This window comes from Lichtheimia ornata (assembly GCF_029851405.1).
Source record: "Lichtheimia ornata isolate CBS 291.66 chromosome Unknown scaffold00009, whole genome shotgun sequence".
Lineage (NCBI taxonomy): Eukaryota > Fungi > Mucoromycota > Mucoromycetes > Mucorales > Lichtheimiaceae > Lichtheimia > Lichtheimia ornata.
This window is the reverse complement of record NW_026695329.1, coordinates 137,661-155,786: the sequence shown is the minus strand read 5'-3', so window position 1 is coordinate 155,786 and position 18,126 is coordinate 137,661. Positions and strand designations below refer to the sequence as shown.

General features: G+C 43.6%; 4 protein-coding genes across 4 annotated transcripts; 2 read left to right on the top strand and 2 right to left on the bottom strand.

Moving 5' to 3' along the window:
* Positions 1-97: 97 nt before the first annotated feature.
* Positions 98-3,219, bottom strand: O0I10_002928 (uncharacterized protein; the record flags this gene model as incomplete). The annotated part of the gene is made up of 9 exons (XM_058483004.1): positions 98-963; positions 1,026-1,194; positions 1,254-1,481; positions 1,548-1,859; positions 1,931-2,154; positions 2,216-2,507; positions 2,577-2,902; positions 2,958-3,012; positions 3,079-3,219. 9 exons carry the CDS (start codon positions 3,217-3,219, stop codon positions 98-100), a joined length of 2,613 nt encoding a protein of 870 aa, XP_058346093.1.
* A 3,188-nt stretch (positions 3,220-6,407) lies between these two features.
* Positions 6,408-6,689, top strand: O0I10_002927 (uncharacterized protein; the record flags this gene model as incomplete). Its single annotated transcript, XM_058483003.1, has 1 exon — positions 6,408-6,689. The coding sequence occupies one exon, from the start codon at positions 6,408-6,410 to the stop codon at positions 6,687-6,689; it is 282 nt and encodes a 93-aa protein (XP_058346092.1).
* A 1,041-nt stretch (positions 6,690-7,730) lies between these two features.
* On the bottom strand, positions 7,731-13,742 carry O0I10_002926 (uncharacterized protein; the record flags this gene model as incomplete). Its single annotated transcript, XM_058483002.1, has 3 exons — positions 7,731-10,890; positions 10,949-13,189; positions 13,414-13,742. The coding sequence occupies 3 exons, from the start codon at positions 13,740-13,742 to the stop codon at positions 7,731-7,733; spliced, it is 5,730 nt and encodes a 1,909-aa protein (XP_058346091.1).
* Positions 13,743-15,558: 1,816 nt separating this feature from the next.
* Positions 15,559-17,301, top strand: O0I10_002925 (uncharacterized protein; the record flags this gene model as incomplete). Its single annotated transcript, XM_058483001.1, has 6 exons — positions 15,559-15,594; positions 15,652-16,415; positions 16,481-16,644; positions 16,698-16,777; positions 16,835-17,003; positions 17,066-17,301. The coding sequence occupies 6 exons, from the start codon at positions 15,559-15,561 to the stop codon at positions 17,299-17,301; spliced, it is 1,449 nt and encodes a 482-aa protein (XP_058346090.1).
* Between the last annotated feature and the right edge of the window lie 825 nt (positions 17,302-18,126).

Here is an 18,126-nt window from a genome sequence, read left to right as displayed (position 1 = left end):
TGGCGATTTGATGTACGATTACAAAAGAGCGTTTATTGAAAGGAGTGGTTGCTATGAATTTTAGGGGGAGGAGGATGGAATAATAGAGCGACAACGCTTAGTGATCTCGTGTATTATCAGCTGCAGGATTGTTGTTATTGTTGTTATTGTTGTTTCCAAAACGGAATTGTCGCATATAAACAAGCCATCCGACAAGAATGCACAAGCCAAGAATCATCAGGCTCTCGATTAATTCATCTTCTTCCGAATACTCATCATCGTCATCGTCTTCGTTATCCGAGTATCGATCACGATCGTATCCAGCACCCATATCCATCATATCATCTTCCTCACGTTCCAATCGTTTCATATGCTTGCTGTATTTGCGACGTAGTTCTTCCTCAGCACCAATCTCTCTGTGTGCACGCTCGTATTCGTACGCTTCAATTTCCTTTCGACGACGTGCTTCATGGTCTACAGCGATTCCGGGGCCATCAACGTTTCCACTTTCACCATCGCCATCATTGGAGGATGCTCGTCGAGTGTCATCATACATCAAATCTTGACCAGTTTCAGTGCGCGTAATCCAGCCCCAATAATAGCGTAGATATAGCTTGATCAATGATAATTTGACGGGAAGATAGGCATCAGGATTGGTGGAAAGTGCATTGTCATAAGCACGCTTGGCAAGATGGAAGTCCTTGGTAACACCCAAACCGTTTTCATACATCCATCCAAGGTTCCACATGGCCATCGGTGATAGATCAATGTCTGCTGCAATTCGATAACATGTTGCTGCTTTCTCGTAGTCGACTTCTGTACCGATTCCTCGAAAGTAATAGTCACCCATCTTGACGCGTGAATCGATGTTGTTTTGGTTAGCTGATCGAGACCAATAAATCAATGCATATTCTTCAGCGTCGCGATCCCTTTCCATAGTCTTTTCAAGCCCCAACAGATGTTTGATGTTGAATAATCGTTTGTCTGCAAAATGAGAAGAAGGGTTAGCTCATGAATTTAGCCTTAAATAAAAGTCAATGACATACCATTATCCAAAAGGTACGCCACATTCGATTGAGCAATCTCGTAGCCATGTTCGGCAGCAATCATATAGTACAGCAGCGCACTCTCCCGATCACCCTTTTCATATGCTGCATAAGCTGTTTCAACCACCGGATGAAGCCAATCACACCTTTCAGCAATCGATTTGTAATACTAAAAAAGAAATTGTTCGTGAGCAAATCGGTTGAGAGCACTGTGCATAAATTACTTACCGATACTGCCACCTGGCATTGTTTGGGAAGACCAACACCATTTTGATGAAGCTTTGCAAGGTACCACTGAGCCAATGGGTGTTTTGCTTCAGCAGCAAGTGTGAAATAACGAATGGCGTGTGTCAATGTCGTATCATGTTTGATGTACTCGATCGCAAGGTTGACTTGAGCTTCTGGATTATCCTGAGCGGCAGCATTCTTGAAATATTCAATCGCCTTATCACGGTTCTGTAAAAGAAAAATGTTAAATAAAGGCAAGTTGTATGATCCATCATCCTTATCCTCATCCCTTACCTGTGGCACGTGGATACCATGAAGATACATCATACCAAGCCCATTTTGCGAGATGGAATCATTCAAGTCGGCTCCAAGCACAAACCAATTGTAGGCCGCTCCCACATCGACAGGACCACCTTCACCCCGCCAGCACATTTTACCTAGGAAACCAGCAGCTTGACCAATGGCACGACCACGTTTGCTGTTGATGAAGGCTTGTGTGATGCTGGAAGGTAAGCTGTCAGCCACCTGGAAAAAGAAAGACCAGGCTTCCTTAAAGTCTTGTGCAATGCTTCGTGTTCCTTGGTAGTAAATTTGGCCAAGCATAAGCTAGATAGAGTTGATCACATTGTATAAGAAAACAAGATCCCGATACATGTATATTATTCTCATCATCGTACCTGTGCTTCAAAATCACCTTTTGTTTGGGCCAAATAACGCCAATATTGTAATACTTCATCAATGCTAACGGATCTCTCGGAGCCTGCACCTGTGGATCTTTGTCTGCGGTCTGTCATAGCACTTGCACCATATCCATAAACACCACCTGCTTCATCCGACAATCGTACTTTGGGCGGGGGTTGTGTGCGTCCTCCAGGGGGTCCAGACAAAAAGTGTTGAATGGCTAATGTAATTTTAGACCAGATGTAGACAATGATACACAATCCAATCCTTTGCCGTCCTACCTTTCTCAGCTACTCGTTGATAGTAATAGACCGCATCCTCACATTTCTGTTCGGTACCAATGCCAAGTAAATGCCGATAACCCAATGTCATTTCAGCTGCTGTGTCGCCACCATGAGCAGCAAATGTGTGATAAAGAAGCGCCTGCGCCTGATCCCGTTCCACAGCATGACCAATACCAGTAGCGTACATGAATCCAATCATCTCTTGTGCTGTTGCATTGCCAACTGCTGCCAAATCCATATAATACTTGTATGCAGTCTTATAATCACGAGGATGCTTGTACTTTGCAAACTACATAATAACAATGATGAGTGCTTATTATCCATCATCATGATCCAATCCATCTCGAATATAGCTTACAAAGTTGATCTCGGCCAAGAGAAACAAAGCATCATCATTGCCATATGTGTTTCCTGCTTTTTCAAGCATTGTCATAGCCAGTCGTAGGTGATCTTCATCCTCAAAGAGTTGATCCGTGACATCGACAACGTGTGTCTCTTCATCATGCGGCGTCCATAGAGTGGATATAGCTTGTGATACTAGGCGAATCGATGCTAATGCTGTATCGAGAATGCTGTGCTCGTCGTCGTTATTGTTGTCTATCCTTCGTGTGTCGTCTGCAGAGGGTGCTGATGACTGATCGATCGCTTCAAGGTGTTGGAGGGCAACTCGATAAAGTAGTTCACCTGAGAGATATATAAGTTGTGTGTGTGTTTTTCAATGACGGCATGAAAAACACACCTTTTTCTTTGGGTTCTGTATTACTGTCATCGGCTGTCGTTTGAGATATCTCGTACTATGTTAAAGTGGCGTTAGTTGCTGGTAGTGAAGGAATCGGCGTAGAGGGGGCATTCATGCGTACATTGAGGGCTCGGCGTAAAAGGAGTTCCTTGCGTTTAGGATCGCTACCAGGAGGGGTATACAGAGGATCGCCTATGACATTGCTCGAGAGTTGAAATAATGCTATCGATAACAGTAGCCAAGTTTTCCAATGGCCTGACATCGACGTGTAGGAGAGGGGGTGTAGGTGTGCAAGTTCAAGGTGGGGCCAAGGATTGCTTAACACACTCCGTCGCCACCTTCCATTGGTGTGTTACCTTCATCCCTATCCAACGAATGGTTGCCAAGTTGCATGATGATGTTCTTTGTTCACACGCGTTCATTACCCATACAATGACCACTCCCCCACATTCATATTAGCCAATGTTATAATGATAAAGAATTCAATTGGGTCTTTGTTGCATTGCAAATTACTTAGCCTGCCACATCATAATTGGTTGGTTATACCACTACTACTAGCAGGTCCCTTTCATTTATGACTTAGATATCATTGATCCGTCAGTAAATAAAGTCACCATTGCCACGCAACGTGGATTACGATATAGCATCGCACGAGGATAGCACATCTCCATTTTCGGGTCTCAATAGTAGTAGTACACAACACTCCCACTAAGAACACGTACATGAGATATGGTTATGCCTGGTGATGATGGTAAATCGAAATACAAGATGCCGTTTCTGAGATCCACAGCGATGTGACACGGCGATCATGTTTGCTGTACAAAGGTGATCGGTATGCAAGGTGCCACCATCCTCGAAGAATTGCGAGAAGAATTGGCATTCATAAACCCTGCAACATCTTTGTGTCACTTTTACCATGCATCCACTATGACGGCTTTTTTTCAATCATTTGTTATCATATGCACCCCTTAAGATCTCTGAATTATGGTCAACTAATGCACAAGTATGGCCATGATGAGATGGTATGACACTACGCTCGCTTCAATTCCAAAAGCTTGGACCTTGTTCCTCATGACCCCATCCATCAACTATACGTAAGCAGTTGATGGTACACGTATAGCTAATAGCGGCCTTTGACTGTATGCAAGCATTGCTTGCAAAGTGAGGAGAGTTGTTGACTAACACATGTTCAAGGAACAGCGTTGATCTATTGGCTGTTTGATATCATGACTACCAGTAATAAATGGTAAACCCGCCCCTCTAAATGATCACGTTATTCATATCAAGTGTCCTTGACTGTAATTGAGAAGATGAGACAAATGTTGGTTATCACAAAAAATGTGCACGGACGTGGATGGTGATACAAGGTTTTGGTCTGCCGGATGCTTCCGAAACAAAACATTTGTCCGCATTAAGGTAGCTGAAGCAGACCAGCGCTTCCTCCTTATCACACGCTTTATCACAACCTCTTTATTGAGCAAGCCATTGTGCTTTTTTTCCCTAACAGCTGGTCGTTTGATTCACCGCTACCTGGTAACCAGGACCTTAATTAGGTATCCAATGGTTACCAAAGCATGCTACAATCGATTTTGTTGCAGTGTCATTGGCTTGTTGTAATAGGGCTCGTGTAATGGCAATATGCTAAAAGAAGATTATGGAAGAGGTACGTATCCAGGAGTAACGTATTGTTTCAGTGTGTGGGGTTTGAGATGGTGTACAAGATATTCCGCGGAACTCTACGTACAGGGTCGGTTTTTCTCATTACACGAAGCGGATGAGATGCAGCCTTTTGCACAACACACGTACCATGTGCTTCATATGAATGGGTGTTTTGTAAGAAATACGTGTGTGTGAGTGTGTGTGGGAGAAGGTCAACGTCCTCAAATTTTTAATTGGCTTTGGAGGAATTTGCCGGGGGACAGCATGTGACGCACACGCGCGTTTACACATATTATTGCAAAAGGTCTTAGAAATTCGAAAGAGAACTCCTCACTCAATTGTCTTTGATCAATGATCACTTTTCATGGTGCTTTGGCCATCATGATGATCGAGATTGGATAGCCATGTGATCCAAAAACTGACATCATGATCAAGATAGAAGAATGATTCGATCATCATGGATGGTACGCCCGTAGACGAGATAACGAGTAAGGGGTGGCGGGGAAGAAGTTACCAAGAAGTGTTTTTAGTTCGGGTTCATGATCTCCCAGAATCGCCCAGTTACCCGTTCAACTCAGCCAAACCACCAGCCGTCCAACCACACCTTGGCTGTTTCTCTTGTCGTCCTTTGAATAAGATCCCTTGATTCACTCATGAAATTTTCATGATATGATGTACCATGTTGGTAGTATTGTATTGATCTGTGATTGAAAAAAGGCTTCTTGAGAATGCAAGTAGTGTTTGGTTTTTCACACCGACCCCTTATATTCACTCTTGTATTCCTTAAACCCTCATAGTGTTGTACAACATGTTGCTTTGTCCACTCGAATCATCCATAATACTAGAACCTTCCTTGCAGCTACACCACCTGATACGGTGGTTTGATTACTCACTTGTAATCTCATGCATTCTTGTTGACTTTTTTTCTCGTTTGAACCAATCCCTCACCTTTTCCCATGGCCCAATTGAGGAGTGAACATCCATAACGGCGAGCTTAACCCAGGTATCCGGGTGGGCGTACAAGTCGTGCAACAAGCATGTAGGGTTGCACAAATGCTATTTCTCACAGCTGTCACCATCAAATCAATAACCCTATTCGTGCAAACTCATGTTGCACTTGCTGGACTGTTATCTGCAAAATGAGATGCTTACCGTTGATTACCAGCCCACTGGGATCTAGAAGTGCTACCATAATATGAGATCAAAAGACAATAGAGATAGTGATTCTAAGCCATTCCCTTCTTGTTTTTTTCTATTAATTGTTTACTTTCCTGCCAATTGAGCATGGAAAAAGCATGCGCTTGTTATTTCTTTACAAGTAATCGATGCGCGCCACTGCCATCACATGAGACCACTTTTTTATTTTACCCGGGCATTGGTAAAGTATGGGAGGATTTCCCACCTGGGTGCGTGTCTACTATTGAGACAACCACACAGCATTTTGGTTGGTTCAATTTGTTTTTTTCAAAAGTAAAACGTGCAATGGGGCGAGCCGCTGTATCACATACATCATACACAGCACGCCCGCAGCATATGACAACAGCCTTTACAACGTATCTATCGGATCACGGAGTAACAACTCACCTCACAGCAGTGTATAACCCTTCTTTGGAACCATTTCCTCTTTGTTGCGATCGAAACCCCACAATGTAATCAAACTTCATCCTTATAAAAGCAAGTAAAACTGTTCGCTTCTTCATTCTTTCCTTCTCTCTATACTTACTCCTTTTCGTATCCACTTACGTACTTTTTCAATTGCGATCCTACTACCACTACCACCCTTCTAAGTCAATGCCCACTTTCTTTTGGCAACCAAGGTCCAAGCACATTGAGCCTGCCGTGTGTCATGAAGGCGAAAAATCTCCTCCACAAACCTTCCTTACTCCCATTGGCACGACGACAACACCCATTGTCTTCCCTACCTATGTTGTTACTACGCAAAAGTACCTCAACGATCCCATGCGTATTACAAGCACCCCAGATGTCCTAGGCCATTTCCACGACCCCATGAGTCTTCACTACAAAGGACGTCGAGCACCTTTTTCTTATGATTTTACCAACACTGGAGCTTAGAGAAAAAAATTCTTTACAGCATTTCATCATCATCATTTAAGCCTCTCTCTCCTCGGTAACGTCATGTCCATTTTGTCTTGCATCGAACCTATCATCTACATCCTTTCATAACACCTTTGCATCCACTTCTCATAGTTATTTTTCTTGTGTGTCTTTCTATGTCATATCTCTGGTATGCCCCCATTACATTATTATGTTGTATTTTAATGACACAAAGCTCTTTCAATAAAAGAGGTTTGTTTCATAAAACTTGCTAGCTACCCTTGTACTATCTTCGTCTATTCTATAAGCTTTTTATTATGGCTAAGTTAATGATGTTCATTGCCATGGATACACGTTGCTAGGTTACTGCACCACTATTGGGGCTTGCAAAAAGGACGGGTTTCGTTGGATATGGCTGGATTAATTGTGGTCGTTGGTCGGCAATTGCCCCCATCTATTCGTAGGAGCTGATTGTGCAATACAGTGCAACACAATTGCTGGGGCAAACGTACTGAAACAGAAGCACAATTACCCTTCTAAATATTGAAGCCACCATTCACCAATATCCATAAAGCAGCGTGCTTTACAGCTAGCTCGTTAGCAGCCGGTGAACATCGTATAGTATTGAAAGCTGCATCTTGTAATAGATTGAATGTCATATTTACTTAGCGAACTATAGTGGCACCAACCCAAGGTACTTGCATGCCCCTTGAAGCTCGCCCACATCTCAACTTCTACGGTGGGGTAACATTGTAAATTCCCGGGATAGAAAAAACATTTTAGGGCGGCTGAACTAATAAAGTAAGTGACGATGTTGCACGTTGTTCATCAAAATGGGGAAAGAAGATGAAAGAAACCATGACGACCATTGTGATACTATCCCTCTTACGTATACGCTTTGTGTTGTTGTTGGAACCCAGATAAAAGACCCCAAAGAATCAGCGTTGTTATGGTAAGTTGAAAAGTGAATTTGTTGTATTGATTGTCTTGTGAAGTAAAGGACAAAGGGGGCAATCTATTAGCTTAGGTATTATCACAAAAACAAGATGCGAATGATGATTATGGATGGTGGTAATATTGTTGATGTGGTGGTGGGGGACCAGCCATGAAGCTGCTGCGATCCAACAAAAAGTCAGGGTTGCCAAAGCTATTTACAGAAAGTGTCCTTGAGCCTCGATTGATCGGTGAAGATATCATGTGTTGTGGGTCGGCGCTATTCATTGTCGTCATACCACCACCAGCAGCTGCTGCTCCTCCTACTCCTCCATATTCGGACCCAACCACCGAGCCTGTATATCCAACAGCACCAGCACCATAATGAGGGGGATAAGGAGGTAATCCCATAACAGATCCTGGATACCCTGACGCCGTGGTTGGTGGTACTGCTCCACCGCTTCCCATCATTACTGATCCATTCATGCTCATCATTTGGTGTGTGCCACGGCTATTTCGATTGTTGTTTGCTGCCATACGATGTTGGTAATCACTATAATCAGGCTGGCTCATTCCACCGTACATGCTATGTCCATCATAGATGATCGATCCAGCAGTGCCAATACCACCACCACCGCCTCCTCCTGGAACAAAGGATCGATAAGTATTGCCTGTGACACCCGTTTCTTGTGATCCAGTTGAACCCATCTCCCATAATTCTTGCTCGTAGACGCTCCATTTCTTGAGTGGGATCATCTTTTCATCAAACTTCTCATCATCATTGAGAATGATCTTTTTTTGTTTCTTGTCGCCCACAACAATGCGAGTATTGCCCCATGAAAAGTCGTCAAAGTGCCAGAATGAATACACCGGTAGCATAAATGAAAAGATAGGGATCGCCAAAATGTAGAAGATCATCCATCCAATATGTTGCCATTGTCGCTTAAGAATAAACAAAATAGCTTGGAGACCATATAGACCAGCCAACATGCACAATGCCAAAATAGGGATTGGATCGGTGCCATCCGCAACAACGTAAATCAAGTAGGCAAGGTACACCACCGATACAGGGAGGGTCAATGTGCCAATAAGGTCAACCAAAACAACAAATCGCATCGAAAAGCAGCAGAATCCACATAAATCCGGTAGCAAGATGAGCTCAAAGAGGTTGTGAATGGTCGAATTGATCCAACGACGTCGTTGAGAAACCAATACTTTCCACCTGTCAGGAGCCACCGTTTTACATTGTGCATGGGGCGTGAACTTCATCTTGTATTGTGGAAAGTGCTTCATCATGAGCGTTGTCAAATATCGATCTTCACCAAGATGCAGCAGGTTCTTCTTATGTAGCGTGTCAACATTGTTGTCCGAGTAATCACCAATCACCTTGGGCGATACAATAAGCGGCTCACTTTTGATGGGCGTGCGAATGCGATACATGCAAAAACAACCAGGCAAGCAAGTGACGGATCCAAACAAGCTCTCGAATGCCTTGGCAAGATGATGGGAAATATAGTATTCGTATACTTGTATCATCGTTGTAAGAGAACGATCCTCATTCACAAGCTGCGTTTCACCACATAATCCAATGATACGACCATCATGAAGCATTGTTGATATCAAGTGGTTAAGTGCATCTGGATCCACCTCGGTATCAGAATCAATCATGAGCACGTATTCATAAAAGGAGGGGTTGACACCAATAACGTTCTTGATTTGATGATACATTTCCAATTCCAGTGGTGTCATTTCACCGTCAAAGTGGACCTTGTTCAAGAAATTCATGCAAATCAATTGTGAATCACGCTTGCCACGGTTGCCTGGTTTAGCGCGTTCCGAAGCCTTGCCAACTTTGACAACCACAATGTAGGGCACCACGTGTCCTTCGCATTCATAAAGGCCTGAGTACACTTTGCCGTAATTGAGCTGTTTGCTTCCTTCACCAATGGATTTGAACATGAGTGGTTCAGGATCGTTCTTGGTATCATAGCCCAAAACATCCAATACGATACGTGGTGTGGGCCGATCATTACCACCACCCATGACCATGCCATCTGCAATGATAAAGAGCAGCTTACGCTTGTCGTCGTAATTCATCACTGTCAACGAATCGATTGTTTTCTTCAGTGATTCTTCGCCTTCGGTATAACAAGGGACTTGGCAAATCACAAACTTGTCATGTTCTTCGGGCGTTGGTGCACCACCAAATTGAAGGGCTGCCAAAAATTTGACCAAAATGACAAGAGCCATCACCATGGCAAATGCCAACAAGAGATAATTGGCAAATGTACACCGAAGAGATTCACGTTCATCCACATCGCCCACGTAAAACGCATTGTTGAGACAATTCAAATTCATGGCTAACTCCTCAGGTGACAATGATGTGGTGTACTTGTTCCAGTTGTCAGTGCCATCAGTGCCACTAAACTTTTTGAAGATCTCCTCAACAGCTGGATTCAAGAATGCATAATCGCTCGATGTCGAACCCGTGCTATACGTATCGGCCGTTGCAAAATAATCGGTCAAGTCGTAAACCTTCTTGTTGATTGCCATGGCATATCGTCCCCATCCTTTGTAATCGGAAGCCACCGAATCCATATCAATCACCAAAGAACCTTTCTTGTATAACTTCATCTCGGGCAAAAAGTTGTCCCAATACCAAGATTTGCTTGCCATTGAAGAAAGTTGTGGATATTGCAATTGATCTCCTGAATAATGAACAAATGTTCCCAGCACGATACTCGAATTGGGCGTGATGCGCACCGTGGGTGTGGAAACAAGGCCTTGGCATGCCTCAGTCAATGGTGGGGGAATGGTGTATGATACATCTTGACCCGCAAGATCCACCAGCGTATCCGAGGTGGCAGGTAATGCGGTCGTACCATGGTTGCTACGAGCAAAGCCGGTAATATCATAGACAACGCCACGATGGCTGACGTACATATCATCTTGGACATTATGGGCATTGACATTGGCTGGTGAATACATTTCCTTGGTGCCAGGACAAAGCAGCGGACTCAATCCAACAATGATAAAGATCACCATGACCGAGAATAAAAAGATAAGCATGCACAATGTCACTTTTTCTCTCCATGCAAGTTGTACGTCTTGTCGCTTCATCTTGCCGAACCATCGAAGAAATGGATTGGGTATCCACCATGTCATGAACCACACAAAACGGACCCACCAAACACGTAGCGCCGTGATTGGCATTTCCTCGACTTGTTCATTCTGTGGAGCATAATAATCCTCAATCATCTTGCTCATGTCCATATTAGGGCCAAATCTGGATCGGGTCCATCATGTCAATCAATGTGGTGGTGCTGCTATGTTCTTTCACTTACCCTTCAGATAAGCCTTTCATCCCCCATTCAGATTCATCGCCCCATTGACTACCATCCACTTCTCGCTTCATGCCATATTCACTATCAGCATAGCTCGCACCATCCTCAAAAAACGATGATCGGCCCATAGCATTGTGATCCATATATTCGGCAGGTGGCATTTCTTGATACGAATCGTAGGGTGGATAATTGGGTCCTCCTGCTGCTGCATCGCTCATCACATCTGTGCCAGTATCAGCTCCTCCAACAGTGCCATCATTGATCGCCTTGTGACGTGCCCGATTCTCCTTTTCAGCTGCACGCAGGTTGTCTTCCAATTCTTTCCACGTATCGTATGCAAGCCATATCATGTCGTTGCCTATATACGCTTGTGCTGGTGTCCAATTCATGATGGCACATACGTCACCAACCATATCACGTTCTTGCTTGGATCCATCAATGTTAAGGGATTGTATTAATCTCTCGTATCGTGCCAAGAACTCGTCAAATGCATAATAGTTGGCGTATTGTTGTCGACATCGAAGGGTCAAATCGGGCAATAAAAAGGTCCTTATTTGAGACTTGACACGCTTCGTATCAAACATATCAGGGGTCTGCAAGTCATTGGGTCGAATGTGAATGAGGTTGTAGACATGTGTATCGCTCATTGTTTTGAAGAGATCATCCAATGTCACACACAGCTGATCCATTACTGTTGTCACGTGCTCTACCGGTTCTTCAGCAGCAGCTTCCTTTTTCTCCATGTCATGTGGGATGCTACGGTTGCGTTTGTTGGATCGCTTCATGGAGGGTGCCCTTGTAGGTTTGCTGGTGAGCTGTGCTTTAACGATGGTTCGATTATCCTTGGGATGGGATTCTGTTGCCATGGCACTGCTTTGGAAAAGGCTGTTGACAAATACATTGGAGCTGTTGTCACGTAGCAACGTAACAAAATCGGGTGATAATGCATCAATGTTCTTTTCAATAAAGCCATCCACAGTGTAATGTACGGTGCCAGAGAAATGGTTGATGCCGAAAGAATACGTTTGTGTTGTCTTGGCAAATGCTGAATGAGTTGCAAATTGACGTTGTAGGTTGGCGAGCAAATTGGCATCCGTTGCATCCGTAGCACCACTTTGATAGCGTGCACAATCTCGATCAATCATATTAATGATACCACCAGCACCACCAGCACTTGGGTTCTTCATGCTTCCATGGCCTGTCAACAAGTCCAAGCAATATTGATTGTCCATAGTCTCCACCTCTGGCAGCTGTACGCCATCACGCACCATAATCGCATGTATCCCAACATCATCACTGAAACATTGCTGTATGTAAAATTGATGCACGCGTTCGTTGGCGAGGTTGACGCTGAATTCTTCAAATCCATTGTCCTTGAAATTCTGGAACCCAAATTGGTCGAGGATGCCGATAAAGTTGGCAGGGTTGTCATTATAGCATATCTTGGAATTGATGGATTCGACGATCCAAGTGAATAGCACATGATACAATGCTTGTGCGAGTGAATCACGTTGTTCTGTAGCGCCTTGAGCGTTCATAAAAGCTGTACAAAGCTCTTTGCGAATCAAACGTAGCTTGTATGTGAGTGCTGTTTCAAGCTTGGAAGGCGAGACACCCAACATGGCTGATACGGTTTCAAGTACTTTGACATTCTTGACACTGCAAGTTTCCTCCGCCATATCACCTTCGCGGTTGTCAACGAATTGCAAGTTGCCAAGATGCAGGATGGCTGCCAGCAGCTGAAAGATTTGTGTCACTGTCTTTGCTTTGAAGCCGCATATCTTAAGTGCACTTTTGAGGTCCTGAAAAGCAATCTCGTCGCTGTAGTCTGGCACATTGATGCATTTGGATTGGTTGAGATAATGAAAATAATCGGCTGAAAAGTTGATATGAAGAGCTGTCTTCTCATCCACCGTGGTGCCAGCAAGTAGAGCATAAAAGACGTGGTATGTGCGTTCGTTGATAGGTACAGATGTGGTGCGTGTCTTATCGAAAGCATATGTCAACGTCTTTGCACCAAGAATACGACCACGCTCACTGAATTGCAACTCCTGGAACATGCCAAACTTGGATGCGCTGTTGTTTTGTGTTGTTCTTGCATGACCAAAAGCTTCCAATACACTGGCAGCATTCCGGATTTGCAGCTGCAGCTTTGATTCCTTCTTGCTGTGTGTGGATAGATGGGTCAATTGGTGGAGGACATGATGACGTGTGGTGCTTTTTCCAGAACCAGTGATACCACTACATATATACAAGTTAGAAGACTTGCATCATTCGATGACTGGTAATTCCTTCTTTCCCCCCCCTTTCCTTTTCCTTGTCCTCCTCAACTCTCCTCAACCTCCTCTTATGGATGTTTACTCCCAGCAGCAGCAGCCTACATTCTCTTTTTTCCTCTCACCACATATTTTCTTTCTTCGCTCCCTCCTCCTTTGATTATTAAATAAAGACAATAAAAGCTTTACCTTAAGACAATGCTTTGATCTTCGCCTGTTCTACGCATGGTGAAATAAGCTCTGGCAGCAATGTCGTACACGTGTGGTTGAAGGAACGGCTTGTGCTCCGAAACATCTCTGTATCCCGCATCGGCATAAGACTGCAATGTCGCATCGTTGAGAGACTCCAGTGGTTGAAAGGGGTTGATGACAACCAGATTTAGATGGCCCACGCGGGTGTATACATGGCTACGCTTGAATCGACTCTCCAATAGACTGACAATGGTATCCTCGGTGGGCGGCGTCTGGTCGCTGCTATTGAGTACACAGACCAAGTCGGTGCGTGTGTCGTCTTGCATTACCTACACAGCTTGCTCGTTAGCTTCAATTACTGTGGAAATGCGTGCAACTCACCCGCTAATGAACAGCAATGGCGTGTAAATGAGGGGTTGGAAAAAGAGAGAAGCAAAGCAAAAAGAAAAAAAAGGAGGAAGGCACGCTGTGTCAAGCAAAGTGAATACGAGAACATGTCCTATACACACACGCACACACACACACACGCAAGTACCCACCCACACACATACACCCTTTTTACACCTACTATATTTGTCCCCCTCTGCCAACTCTTTCAAGGCGGGTTTGTTTGTCCTCTCTTGCTTGCTCCTGGTTGTAGCGAGTTTGATACATGAAAATGATCGGATCAAGGAGTCATTATCCTGCTGCTGCTGCTGTCTTTTAATAAATTATCCGCTGTCAAAAGCCGTCCTCTCTCATTGCTCATCACACACACACATACACAACCACCCATTCTTAAGGATAGCCCATAAACAAAGATCGACTGATGATCCATACGTAAAAGTGGTTGCTCATACACTTTGACATATGGCCATAACGATGAGCACTGATATCGTGTGATAAACCAGGGTGTTGCTCTATTACTTCTCTCCCATCTTCTATCAGTTGCATGCCAAATTCTTATTGAGGATCAATGATATACAAACAAGTCGATAGCTCCTTAGTCCTTACAAACATTTGAAATCTCGTCTTGTTCATGTCCAAGGACATCCTTGCATATAGCCACATATTTGTGTAGCGCCTATGTATAAGTGAAATCGCACAACACTACGTCGCTAGGGGATTGGTGTGGCGTTTTTCATCTGCAGCATGCATTTTATGGTAAAACTGCTTGGCTATAAATGATTTACATAGAGGAATATGCAAGGTAGCACGTTGTGTCGTTTATCAGAAGAGCTGGTTTCACGAGAGTATGATAGAGACATCCTTCAATGTACTAATCATCATTGTTGACTATTGTTGCCAGGTGAATCTTACCTTTTACATAATGAATGCTACATCCAAACGAAAGAGAGAGCGGATGACGGGATATGGATCTACATTCTTGCACCAAACCTAAACTATGGAGCTGAGGCCTTTCGTCCTATATCACGTGGATAAAACAAGGGAGACCTTTAAGAGCTTTCATTCATGAGATAGGTTGCTACCTCGACACAAGAACCCAAAATCACAATGGTGACCACGGCAACAATGAACCATCATATATGATCATAAAGATTTTAGATCTGATCCATTAGGCTACAAGAAACGAGATACCCACCAAATCTTAGGTTTTGATCACAAAGACTACCTAGTATAGTTGGCAACATGATGTTCTTTTTGGATACGAATAAAACTCATGTTCAAAGAATAAAGTATGTTTATTGGTGATTGTGGAGTGCTATGCAAAGAAGAGTGGCCAATCCCAGCCTGTGGTCCAATTGGAATTGAGCAAAAGTCGTTATCCAAGGGCCTATTGATAAAAGTGCTCGTCTTAGAAAGAAAAGACACCCTGTAAGACAATTGATGGTCGTTGATACCTTCATCAATAAACATAATGTACACACGCGTATATGATTTGCATCACCAGAGCTCTTGATGAGGATCGTATAACGGCTTTCCATTCTTTATAGCAGTGATCATTCTGGTCCAATAAAAAGTTGAGGCTGGCTGGGCACCGAATTCCAGCTGATCTTCTCTTTTTGCTCACAGGTCAAAGTTGAACAGGTAACAAAAAATAAAGAGCCACGGCGCGTTCTCGCCCTAGTCGCTTGTTTATCTCCTTTGTGTTCTTTTCAACCTTTTTTCTTATGCGTCCAACTGAATCGAAATGCTATCTAGATGAGCCAACAGGAGGGTAATCGTCCATCTACACAGGTAAACAACAACACCATGTGTTGAACAAGAACTTGGCCACTTACAAGATAGTCTTAGATAAAGAATGGAGCTGCCGACGAAGAGATCATTACACAGATCACGCTGGCTGGTTTGAAGGTTATCATGCTTCGCAAGGGTGACCAGATCATATACAAGTTGCCAGACAATGTACCGGTGCAATCACTTGCCGACGATCAACGTGAACGCCTCTTGCAAGAGATACAAAAGCTTCATGCAGCAACACTAGCAGCAGCAACACGCAATGCGACGGGTGGTACAGGAAGTTCAGCTACGAACGAGCAGGGAGGGAATAAGACCATTGCACCTAAACATAATGGCATCTCGGCTCCTTTACCAAGTTCACCTGATCCAGATGCACTGAAGGAAACAGCACGCAAATTGCGCGAGGAATATGAAAGAGAACAGCAAAAACAACAACCAATGATGATCGGCAACATGCCTGAAACGACATCTTCTTCATCATCATCAATGGGTGGATCTATCAAGACGACTCGCAAATACGTCAAGACTGGCAAATATTCAAAGAAACGGTTACATCATCCTCATCAGTTGGCAGCTGCATCTTCTTCATCAGGTCAACTCCCATTACCACCACATCCTCAACACCAGCAACACCAACAACAGCATCAGCAATCCGCACCACCTCTGATTGCATTGCATCATATGGTCGCTCAACAACCACAACAGCAACAGCAACCCATCCCACCCAATTTTACTCTACCAAGTCATCTTGCTACCAAATCAATCCTTGCTAAACGACTCCCTGAAGAGGAACTCCATCATCAAGATGTCAAACGAAGGTAGGAAAGTGGTTATCAAGGAAGGATCATAGTTTGGATCACTGATAGGGTATGGTTTTCGATAGGATTTATGATTCAATACTTTCGGATCACAAAGCAGTAACCGAGCCAGATTACAAGACCCCATTCAGGTCGAAACAGGATGTCATTGATCGATTACTTCCTTATCACATATATCAATATCCAAAGGTTGATATGGATGCGAACAAGATACCGATGGACAAGCAAGGTATGTGCTTTAACAACATTCATTTGTATATATTTATTCACTTTGGAGTATAGATCAATTAACCATGGAGATATTCAAGAGCCAAGCAGAGCTTTTCAAGAGGTTCTCTGATGTATGTAACAAGGTTATCGAGGTGAGTGACCATCTTCGCGCTTTGCTTGTGGATGTTAAGCTGATCAAGGATATTCAGGGTCGAGGCATTAGACAACTTCAAATCATGCTTGAACGACAACTGCTTGCGGATCAAAGGCAACGTTTGACTGAGGAACAGGCTCGTGTGGCTGCCGAGCAAGCTGCGATTCAACAAGCGGAAGCCCAACAACGAATGAGTGAACAAAATCGGATGGCCAGCGGGATGTGTAAGTTATAAAGCAATGTTCGTATGTATTACACAGAGGACCTAATTGGATGTGTACCATAGCAAACTACATGGCAGCCATATTACAGAATCCACAAATATTGAATCAGTACAGTCAATTGAGCCCTGAGCAGCAACAAAAGTTTCTTCAAAATCAAGAGCAGATTGTGGCATTATTAGAACAGCATGCCAAGGAGCTCAATTCTAAACCAACAGCCAATCCCACTCATTCCAATGTCACATCAGCATCCAATACACCCACTCAACAGCCATCCTCTTCTTCGAATGATCAAGCATAAACAGCGCATCACCAATAGCCCCCATCATACTTTTCGCCCATCACATGATCCTCTTTCTCTCTCTAGACCTATTTCTTCAATGCACATGCATCACTTGTAGATACTAAAGTTATTCTCTCTCTTGTTACAATTGTTTAAACAAATACAGACAAGGTCTTAGGTCCCATTCATGTTGTCTTTGCTTATGATAATTGCAATAAGCTCCCTCACTAACGCTATTTACCCTATCAATATAATGGTAGTAGTAGTGCATGAGGATGAGGAGGCCCACGCATAGCAATATCACGCCGTATATAATACGATCGAACACAGCCTTTGTTCTTCGAGAGACGATGCATCAATCATATCCTTTGTCTTCCTCTATCTCTTTTTCTCTTGTCCCAGCGTATACAAATGGATATGGTATACCCATACCATAATTCGATAATGCAATGCATCAAGAGCCCAGCACACACGAGGAGGTCCAACTTAGGAAGAAGGTTTCATGCAAATTTAGAAATGGTTGGCAACGCAATCTCATATTCGCTCGAGCAACCCTTTAATCCAACATTATCCAAAGAGATAAACTGAGAGATGGGGGAGAGAGACTTGTGAAGTTCCTATCGTTTGGACTTGCATCATCTAAAGATGGATGGATGAACCACATGTGGCATTTGATGCGTGATGGCGAATCATATGCATAACATGTCAAAGCATGAAGTTGGATGATGGATGGTTGTACATGGTTGAGAGTTTGCACAAAGGATGATGATAGCAGTTGTTGTGGAATAGCGAAAAGTGGATGCATCAATCGTTCTGGATGATAGAATCTAGGCCAAGTTGACA